Source organism: Solanum verrucosum, unplaced genomic scaffold, assembly GCF_900185275.1.
Source record: "Solanum verrucosum unplaced genomic scaffold, falcon-dt-bn FXZP01000235.1, whole genome shotgun sequence".
In the NCBI taxonomy this organism is placed as follows: domain Eukaryota; kingdom Viridiplantae; phylum Streptophyta; class Magnoliopsida; order Solanales; family Solanaceae; genus Solanum; species Solanum verrucosum.
Genome location: NW_026019948.1, coordinates 495,846 through 506,979, shown reverse-complemented (window position 1 = coordinate 506,979; position 11,134 = coordinate 495,846). Strand labels below are relative to the sequence as shown.

Below are 11,134 nucleotides of genomic sequence, written 5' to 3'. Positions count from 1 at the left end.
ATCTTCTACCGACCTTATTATGTCCACTTATTCTTTAATCACTTTGAACTTTGAATAAATCCCAAGGAAGATTCTTCAAAAAAGTCAATTCTACAATTTTATTGAAGTCTTAATCACTCCTTGTGCAGTTGGTCTAACGACGTGAAATCATAGAATAATTAAATTTTAATAAAGATTAAAAAAATGCTAAGTCGTGATTCTTTTTTTTTTTTATTTAAATTTTAGGATTTAGAATTACCTAATGTATAAATAAGTATCAGATGGAATAGTCGAGATGTCAATATTTTAGAAAAGTCTTGGTCCTTCTCTATAGTTCTTTCATATATGACTACAACAACTGCCAACCATGAGTAGAGTCTAAAAAAAAATGGGTGCAAAATGAGGAGGGAAGCTACTTTGTTGGTCTATTTTTTATTGTTTGATCATGTAGTATTTTCATTGGCTTATACCAAAAAAGGTGTTAATGGTTCAATATATGATGATTGTAACATGATAATATGGAAAATAGGAGCAATTATTAATCCAACAACAAGAGTGGGAAAAGAGCAAAAGATAGGTATGGAAATGGCAGTTGATGACTTCAATGCCCAAAATTCTGAATGTTCACCGTTAGTTTTCAACTTTGCTAATTATTCCCATGGTCCTGCAGCTTCCCTTGGTAAATTCTTACTCTCTCTCTATATCATATATCTTCTTTTAAAATGACAAGGGAACCTACATGCGATCCTTTGGGTCCCCACAAACCACACAAGAGAGTTTACGTGGGACAAGTCATGTGTAACGAACTAGATCAAGAATTGTAAAAGTATATGTTGTCAGATAGAGTATAGTTTACATTTATTTGATTATATCTGCACCACACTCCCTCACATGAATGAGTGATGGTGAAACTTGAACCTAGGGCATTTGTCTAATCTGATATCATGTTAAAAGTGTGTAATCACATCACCATTAATAAACAGCTAATATCACCATTGCTAAGAATTTAGGGGTGTCCGTGGTTCGGTTTGGATTGGTTATTGGTTAAAACAAAAACCAAACCAATCTAGTCGGTTTTTTAAATTTCTAAAACCAAACCAAACCAAACGAAAAAAATAACCGTCGATTTGGTTATTGACGGTTCGGTTCAGTTTTTCTGGTTTTTTCAGTTTGAAAGTAATAAGTTTTTTAGGACATACGAATCTTGATAGACACAAACACCTAGTACATGAACAATCCACTGAAAAGCTATTGTTGATTCAGTTAAGCAATTAAACAATACTAAAGTTATCATTACACGAACAAAGTGATTCAATTAACAGAACGTGTAGGTATGATAGGTAAAGACTAAAGTAATGAATTTTGATGAACTTGGACTTATGATTGTAATAGATGGGATAAAATTTACGTGTTGGGCTTGAGAAAATGATAAAGTTAAAGACTTGAGTTACTTAAAATTTAACAAAATATTTATATTTTATTTATGAATAATATATAAATAATTATAAAATTTATATATATAATTTATCGATTCAGTTTGGTTATTTTTTAGTAAAACCAAAACCAAACCAAATAGTATTGGTTTTTCAAAATGTAAAACCAAACCTAACCAAATCAAACCAAATATCGGTTTTTTTAATCGATTTAGTTTGGATTGCGGTTCGATTTGATTTTTTAACTATAACCATGAACAACGCTAGCTAAGATCATCACTAATAACACTACTTTTAAAAGATGAAACAAATATTTTGGACTAAGGGGTCGTTTGGTAGAGTGTATTAGGAAAAATAACGCATGCATTAGCACTGTGTATTACTAGTACCTTGTTTGGTACTCTTTTCCAACCTATGTATAACTAATGCTTGCATTAGTTATACACTCTAATTTGTATTAAAGTGTGTATTGCTAATACAATGGATTTCTAGGTATTAGCAATGCAATGGTTTTAATGCATGCATTAGATTAACTAATGACAAAACTACCCTCTATTAATAATAATAATAATAATAATAATTAATTATTATAATAATTATTATAATTATAATTATAATAATAATTATTATTATAATTGTTATTATAATAATAATTATTATTATTATTATAATTATTATAATTATTATAATTATTATTATTATTATTTTTGTAAAAGAATGTGGGGGTATTTTTGTAAACAAATATTTTTTTAATAGTCTTTATACAAGGCTTGCTATTTCCAATACATCAAACCAAACAATGTATAAGAAATAATGCAAGCATTACTAATGCATGCATTATTAATACATCAATTATTCTTATACACTCTACCAAACGACCCCTAAAGGAGATATCAAGTCGTCGCTTTGTTTTATGATACGAATTATGTATATACATAGACGCTCATACACAAAAGAGTATAATGTTCAAATGGATAAAAAATAATTTAACATGAATACTTGCAAAAATCTGATAAACCGAGTTTATCGATGCTGATAAAATTAGTCAAGTGAACTTTTAGATCTGTGATTTCTTTGTACCATAAATGACAATCACAAAAGGCCAATACTTTTTGTAGAAGTTGATAAGGTCTTTTAATACCTACTAACTTATTCATTAGCAAGTATAAAGAATTGACATACTAACAACTAAACTTCCTTCTATAATGAATTGATCTTCACTCTCAGAAAGAAAAAGACTATATATCAACATCTTTTTTTTTTTATGACCATGGTGTTGGGCCAGCTTTCACGCACCTCGACTAATTCCGCGGAGAGCTGGCACCTCCTACCAGCAACCTTAAGAGTGCTCAACCACTTCATTGACCACTGGCGACACCATTGGGTGCATATCAACAATTTTTCCTTACACCAATTCTCATATCTCTACCCTCTAATCCAAGTTCAAATATTACAAATTCATCCTTCTAGGCTTCTACTCCACTGCTGCTGCCGCCGCCGCCTGAGTAAAAAGGGTCACCCGGTCCAGTCGAAAAGTTCAGAAATCTTAGTAAACGAAGTAAGAAATTTGTAAACACATGCTAAATGCCAACATCCTTGGGGGGGGGGGGGAGACAAGTCAAATAGAAGATACATATCTCTATTAGAAGCCAAACTCTGGACCTGCACAAAAAAATATATTTAAAAAAAAATAAGATGAAAAATAGGAATGTTGGCCATCAAACGGTCACATCACCTTGTCTATGTCTAGCTTTAATAATAAATATAGATAGATAGATTATCTTCAACATCCAGTACATGCAATGCAGCTTTGGTGTACTGACTTAAAATTTTGCAGCAACTTATCTTGCCAACAAGAAGCAAGCACATGCCATCCTTGGACCATTGACACACCAAGAAGCTGCTCTATTTTCTGACTTTGATGATGAAGCCTACAAGGGTATTCCCATTATTTCTCTACATCCAGCTTCCACATATTCAACAGTCTTACTGACAGAATCACCTTCACTTATCCAAATGAGTACTGATGTTGAGTCCAAAATGCAATGCTTTGCTGCCTTAATTGGACATTTCAAGTGGAGAAAAGTGATAGCTTTATATGAAATTAGAAACAGCTTCTCCAATATGGATTCTGGACTGATTACTCACCTCTCAGACTCACTCAAAGTTGTTGAGTCCTCTGTTGAATATCATTTGGCATTTCCTCCTCTGTTCTCCCTCTCAGATTCAAAATCATTCATTCAAAAAGAGCTGGTGAAGTTAAAAACCAAGAATGTTAAAGTTTTTGTGGTGTTACAGTGTTCTTTAGACTTTGGTTTAGTTCTTTTTGAGATGGCAAATGAAATGGGAATGATGGGGGAAAATTATGTATGGATTATTTCAAACAATATGGCAAGTCTTCTGGACTCTGTTGAACCCTCTGTTTTACTGAACATGCAAGGTGTAATTGGGTTTAAGGCAAATGTTAATGAAAAAACTGAGTGTTTTAGAGAGTTCAATGCTAAGTTCAGGAAAAAGTACAGATCACAATATCCTGAAGAAGAAGGATATCCAAGTCCTAGCTCATATGCACTCAAGGCTTATGATGCAACTTGGGCAACTGCTAAGGCCATGCAAAAGTTATCCGGAAGCAATTCAAGTGAACTAGTGAAAAGCATTTTGTTGAGTGATTTTGAAGGTTTAAGTGGAAAAGTTAGCTTCAAGAATGGCATGTTATATCAAAAACCAACCTTTAGGATCATAAATGTGATTGGCAAAAGCTACAGAGAAGTGTCATTTTGGTCACCAAAGTTTGGTTTTTCTGAGGTTCTTGGTGAACACAATGGGGAGAAGTTGAAAATTGGCAACGGTTTAGGAGGGGCTCTGGGGTCAATTGTGTGGCCTGGTGGTACGCAAACTGTCCCAAAAGGGTGGACAATAGGTGGCCTAGAAAAACCACTTAGGATTGGGGTACCTGCAAGGGGTGCATTTACTCAGTTTGTGAAAGTTAACTTTAACCAAGAGACGAATGAGACTCTGATTGGTGGATTTTCAGTTCATGTTTTTCAAGCAGTAGTGACGGAACTTCCCTATTATCTGCCCTACAATCTTGTTCCCTTCTATGGTACTTATGATGAAATGGTGGTAGGAGTTTCTAACAAGGTAAGCATGACTCTTTAACTTAGCATTTCCTAATGAACTCTGGTCTAATTTTTCAGATTTTGGAAGAAGGTTCAGATCTATGTTTTATTATACAAAATATTTTAATTTTACTCTGTTTTACTTTGGTGTCATTAACAAATTGTAATTGTGGTTGACTTTAAGGATCTCCAACGTGAACTGGGTGGATTCCACGTGTCACAAAATTTCAAGAAAATTATCGATTATTTATTCTCACTCCTGGATTTCACAAGAGCTTTTGGGCTGGTGGTAGATATTTTGAGTTTTCCAGAGGAGGAGCAGTTGGTTACCTTCCGTAGTACAGTGACTACGCAGATAGAATATCTGCTCCTTAGGAAGGGTGATAAAGGTGTTTGTAAGGATTGTAAGGTTATCCTGAGTGAGGATCTTATGACCCAACATAAACTCAAGATGATGGATTTGGAGATCAAGAGGGAGAGGAAGAAGAGGGTCATGGATGATCAGTTAAGAATCAAATGGGGTAGCTTGACTATGGCCAATGCCCTAGAGGTGGTAGAGAAGTTGATGGCTATGAGGGCTTTGGGGAATAGTGGGGATGCAACCAGTATGTGAATAGGATCACTAGTTGCATTAGGGAAGCGGCTAGAGATGCGCGGGGTCTCAAGAGGCCGATTTGGTGGGTATCGAGAGGACTAGTGGTGGAATGGAGAAATCCAAGAGAAGGTAGATGTAAAGAAGGCGGTGTACGCATAATGGGTGGAAAGTAAAGACAAGGAGGAAAAGTCGACGAATAGGGAAAGATATAAAATGGCGAGGAAGGAGGCAAAGTTAGTCGTCACAAGGGGAAAACGGCAACTTTAGAACGCATGTATGTTGGATTAGAGGACAAGAGTAGGGTTAAGAGGTTGTACAGGTTATCCAAGGCGAGAGAGAGGAGGGTCCATGACCTAGACCAAGTAAAGTGCATCGAGGTTGAGGAAAACAAAGTACTAGTAATATGGCAGTCATACTTCTATAAACTCTTGAACGAAGAAGAGGAGAGAGACATTGTGTTGTAACAGTTGGAGCACCCAAAGAAGTGTCACGATTAAGGGTATTGTCGGTGTATAAAGGTTGAAGAGGTTAAGAGTGTTATTCTTAGGATGTGTAGGGATAGAACGACCATGCTAGATGAGATTCCGGTGGAATTTTGGAAGAGCTCAGACTGGGTAGGCATGGAGTGGCTAACTAAGTTGTTAAATGTTGTTTTCAAGATGGCAAAGATGCCTGAAGAATGAAGATGGAGTACAATGATTCTGTTGTACAAGAACAAGGGTGACGTTCAAAGTTGTAACAACCATAGGATATCAAGTTGTGGTAAAGAAAGGGTTAAGATGGATGTGGTGATTTCCGAGAACCACATCAAATTAATATCGGGGAGCTCAATTATAAAAGTCATTCATCTCGTAAGGAGATCGGTGGAACAACATAGAGTAAGGAATGACTTATATATTGTGTTCATCGACTTAGAAAAAGCTTACGACAAAGACCTAAGGAAGGTTCAATGGAGTTGCTTGGACTGTGGGAGGTGACCTAGAACACTTCCCAATTTTGATGGGGTTGTACTGGGGATCAACCCTTAGCCCATCTTTGTTTGTCTTGATAATTGATATATTAACACGAAAAATTCAAGGTGAGATGCCATGTTGTAGTTACTTGTGGATTAGATAGTTCTAAGTTGGAGCATTGGAAACGGACCCTTGAATCTAAAGGATTCAGGTTGAGCAGAACCACAACAAAGTACTTAGGGTGCAAATTTAGTGATATAATGTATGAGGCTGATGTGAAAGTAAGACTTTATACATAGGTTGTCCAAAAGAGAGGAAGTTTCAAGTATTCAAGGTTTATTATCCAAGGAAATGAAGATACTGGCGAATATGTCACACACCGTAGTGGTGTAAGGTGGATAAATTGGAGGCTTGTATCTAAAGTCTTTGTTGATAAGAAGGTGTCATCAAAATTTAAAGGCAACCTCTACAGAGCAGTAGTTAGATCAACTATGTCGTATGGGCGAAGTTGTTGGCCAATCAAGAACTCTGACATTCGAAAGATGAAAGTTGTAGAAATTAGGATGTTGCGATGGATGTGTAGATATACCAAGAGAGATAAGATTAGAAATGAGAATATTCAAAACAAGGTGAGAGTGACTTCGATAGAGGACAAGATATGGGAAACAATGCTGAAATAGTTTGGGTATGTGAAAAAGAGATGCATGGATGCCCCAGTGCAAGAAGTTGGCTACATATGGTTCTATGAGAGGTAGAGGTAAACCTAAGAAGTATTGGGGAGAGGTGATTAGACATGACATGGGTAGTTTCAACTTACCAAGGACATGACCTTAAATAAGAAAGTGTGGAGGTCAGGGATTAGGGTAGAAGGGTAATAAGTATCAATGCATTGTCTTATTGTCCATTCATATTAGTACTCGTAGTATTGCACATGTAGTTTCTTGTCCTTCAATTTATTTTACTATCTGTTGATTTCTTATACCTTGACTATCGTATGGTTTTGTTGAAGTTTTGTTAGTATCTATTGTTTTTGTTAATATCTGATTTCTTGTACCTTGACTATCGTATTGTATGGTTTTCTTGAAGTCTTGAACTTCCGCCACTTCTTTTTATGGACTGCTTACACTGTTTTTCCTTGAGCCGAGGGTCTATGTCGGAAACAACCTCTATACCTTTAGGGTAGGGAGGGATAAGGTCTACCTACACTCTACCCTCTCTAGGCCCCACGTTGTGGGACTACACTAGGTATGTTGTTGTTGTACTTTTGACTATGGTTTACAACTACCATCTATTATACTTCAAGTTGGAGATACGTTAGGGTCAAGGATAATCGATAGGGGTGGATCTAATGTTATGGTACCAGGTTCATCTGAACTCGTCCTTTCAATACAAAGCATAAAATCATGTGTAAAAATTTACTAAAATTGCAACAAATAGTAGATATGAACCCGTAACTTTAAAAATATAATGGGAACTATGGATGACTTCAAAGTATAATGAAAGGCAAAATTAAGAAATTTCGTACAACAGAGTACTTTTTGACCCTTTTGCCTTAAGATTTTCATCATTATCAATCAGTGAAGTCTGCTGCTTAGAGCTCATTATTGTTAGTTACATCTGCAAATACTTTTACCGATACTTACCAGTTCATGAAATAGAATCTGGATGCAGCGGTAGGTGATACCTCTATATTGGCTGAACGCTATGAGTATGCCGAATTTTCACAGCCCTATATTGACTCTGGACTTGTCATGATAGTGACCGAAAGGCCAAGACTCAACAAGCTCCAGTTTATTGTTATAAAGGCCTTCAAGTTGAAGTTGTGGATTCTGCTAGCAGTGATGAGCATGTCCACAGGGGTTGTCATCTGGTTAAATGAGTATGTAAATGACAACCCGGATTTCAGTGGTTCTTTCCCTCAGCTTATTGGATCCATGCTTTGGTTCTCTGTCACTGTTCTCTCTTTTTCGCAAAGTAAGTTTCAAATTTAGAAATACATTATACTTCTCCTTTCCACCTTCTTTGACACTATTTCCTCATTATTTCACACAAAAATCAATGTCACATTTCAATATTTCCTTAAAGAGAATCTTTTATAGAACATGAGTGTGATGACATGTTTAAAGCCACAAGGTTTAAGAGTTTTTATTTCTTTTCTTAAACTATATGCGGAGTCGAACTATGTCAAAAAAAAAAGGAACAAAAGGAGTATAGAATAAGAAAAAGGATTAAAAAATTACTCTTTTACTATACGAGATATCTTAATTTTACTCTTTCCTATACTCTTATTGTTAGCAAATCGTCTAGTATTTGTCCTTGAACCTTAATGGAACTTCACCTGAAGTATAACAGATGGTAATGTACTAATGTTAAATCATAGTCAAAAGTATTTGAGTAAATTCTGAACTTTTTCCTGAAATATTTTGACACATGGATTCCTTCCTGATCCATGTGGAATTTCCTTAAAGTCGAGGGCAAATCCGAGAGGATGTGCCAATGGTAAAGATATAATGATCAAAAATATAACGAAGGGTAAAATCAAACATATTTTGTATAATAGAGAGAAAAGTTTGGACTTTTCCCTTTAGAATAAAGATATATACAGAACTACTGTTTACACTTTGGTCTAATTTAAAAGCTTATAGTTCCAATTTGGGATATCATTACAGGAGAATCAATCAAAAGCAATCTGTCTCGACTTGTGCTGACTACATGGTTATGTGTAGTTGTGGTTGTTACAGCTTGCTTTACTGCAATTCTTTCCTCCATCATGACAGTTCCTAGGCTGGAACCTTCTGTACTAAATGTGGATTATCTTCTAAGGACCAATGCTCCAGTTGGTTGCAATGGCAATTCATTTATAGTCAAATATCTAGTAAATTTGCAATTCAAGCCAGAGAACATCAAGAAGATCAGTTCAATCAGTGACTACCCTAAAGCTTTTGAGAAGGGAGAAATTTCTGCTGCTTTCGTTGTAGCTCCACATGCCAAAGTTTTCCTTGCCAAGTACTGCAGAGGTTATACCAAATCAGGACCTGTCTTTAAACTTGGTGGTTTTGGTTTTGTAAGATCAAGAATTCATATTTTTAGCTTTTCAATCTGCCTATCTCCATCTTAACAGATTAATTTCACATATGCTCACTGAACTTTGCTTATTATAACAGTAAATTTACAACTTTTGTCATTTTATGAACTTTACCTACTATAACAACAAAGTCATTAATCAATTTTCTGTCACGGAGTAACAAAACTTCACCCACGATAACATTGAAGTCATTGAACTTTACAGAAAGTCCCTAGATGGATAGATTTAAAGTTTCAATGGATAATGTTTAGTAATTATACTGTTATAGTGGGTTGAGTTCAGTTACTATAATTTGACAAAGAAAATTTAGTGTCTTTACAATTATAATAGCTAAGATTTAGGGATTTTACAGTTATAGTTACTTAAATATGACAAATTATAATTTAGTTACTTAATTACAATGGACAAAGGTGAGTGACCATAGGCAACATTAACCATTTTGTCAGCCTAAATTTTTAAACTAGTTTCTTTATGACAATTTGATGTTTTAATCTATCAGGTTTTTCCAAAGGGTTCTCCTTTAGCAGTTGATATCTCCGAAGCTGTTCTTAAGCTCTCACAGAATGGAGTGATAAATCAACTAGAAGAACAAATGCTTATTTCAACAAATTGCTCTTCTTCATCAGCTGAGGAACAGGTTTCTGGATTAGGACAAGAGTTGTTCTCTGGTCCATTACTGATTTCAGGTGTTATATGTGGAATTGTATTTTTTATCTCAATCGCTCGTTTATTCAGAAAACACTGGCTATATTTAAGCTCTATAATTGCAAATAGTGCAAATATAGTTCTTAGATGGACTTCTCTAGTTAAAAATTGCAACACTGTGATTGACCAAAGACCAAATATTCAACAGAATGTTGAAATTACAGAGGTTTTTTGATGAACCAGAAGCTGGAAAATCATGGACAGCAATTGATCAACAGCTACTTTTCTCTTGTCTAATAAACAATCTAATGTGCTCTTTGTAAATATATTATTTTCTTCCTTATACGTAATTTCTGTATCATTTCACATGTACTGTATAATCCTAATTTAGAAATAAACGCACACACATAGAACAATACATATATAAATCAGTAAACAAGTCTAACATTAAGCAGATTCTGAAAGAGAAGCAAAATTGAGACCTTACTTTCCAGAATGAAGAATCAAACTCGGGTCCTCCTAATCGACCCAACCCTCTCCATCTACAACTTCATCACCGGAATCCTCCTCAACGGCTGATAACGTCTCTGACTCCGGCGAAATCACCGGCTGCTTTACCATTTGCGGAAGAAGATTAGTGTAAAGAAGTAAGCTTGAACGCTTTATTGGGCGGGCTGGATTCTGGATATTCGGATTCGGGTCTTGTTACGTTACATTCCAATTTATTCAAAATTTCCTCAATTTTATACTAATATAACAGCTCTATTTAAAAAATATAACAATTATTAATTTAACTTTATTTGATATAATAAATATAAAAATTGAACCTAGCTTATAATGTACTATACTTTAGTATAATTATTTCATACAATATTGATAATTTTTCAATGTGAAAACTTAAACATGTATTTTTCTATTAAAATCAAAAAGACAAATAAATAACATTACTTTGAGTCATTGTAAGTCAGCATTATTATTTTTTATGAATAAATACGGATCGTAAATTAAAACTTCAAATTTTAGCCTTAATCCTAGATCCAAACACCTACTTAATCAAGACATGATGAGCCTATCTAAATTTTGTTTGGACTAAACCAAAAATGAAAAGTTGAATTTATTACTTATATGAGTGGATTATAATTTATAATTTTCTTTGTTCCTTCTTCTAAACTTTAGGTTAAACAATCGAGTTAATATTTTCTTTAATTAAACATTAAAGTAAATTTCTAGGAAAGAGAGTATAGTTTTTATCTTTTTTTTTCTTTGTTTAGACAAAGGTCATTTATCAATTGATTTGGACTCGTAATATAGTCCAAGTTGACCTA

At 34.6% G+C, this 11,134-nt stretch overlaps 1 protein-coding gene across 1 annotated transcript; it reads left to right on the top strand.

Annotated features, from left to right (window-relative positions):
• Positions 1–378: 378 nt before the first annotated feature.
• Positions 379–10,156, top strand: LOC125813594 (glutamate receptor 2.9-like). The gene is made up of 5 exons (XM_049493073.1): positions 379–658; positions 3,250–4,553; positions 7,738–8,053; positions 8,749–9,143; positions 9,664–10,156. Exons 1-5 carry the CDS (start codon positions 379–381, stop codon positions 10,042–10,044), a joined length of 2,676 nt encoding a protein of 891 aa, XP_049349030.1. The 3' UTR covers positions 10,045–10,156.
• The last annotated feature ends 978 nt before the right edge of the window (positions 10,157–11,134 follow it).

Coding starts and splice junctions, on each gene's coding strand:
- LOC125813594 (XM_049493073.1), top strand. CDS start 379: ATGAGGAGGGAAGCTACTTTGTTGGTCTATTTTTTATTGTTTGATCAT. Junction 659..3,249: donor TGGTCCTGCAGCTTCCCTTG/GTAAATTCTTAC, acceptor AAAATTTTGCAG/CAACTTATCTTGCCAACAAG. Junction 9,144..9,663: donor AACTTGGTGGTTTTGGTTTT/GTAAGATCAAGA, acceptor TTAATCTATCAG/GTTTTTCCAAAGGGTTCTCC.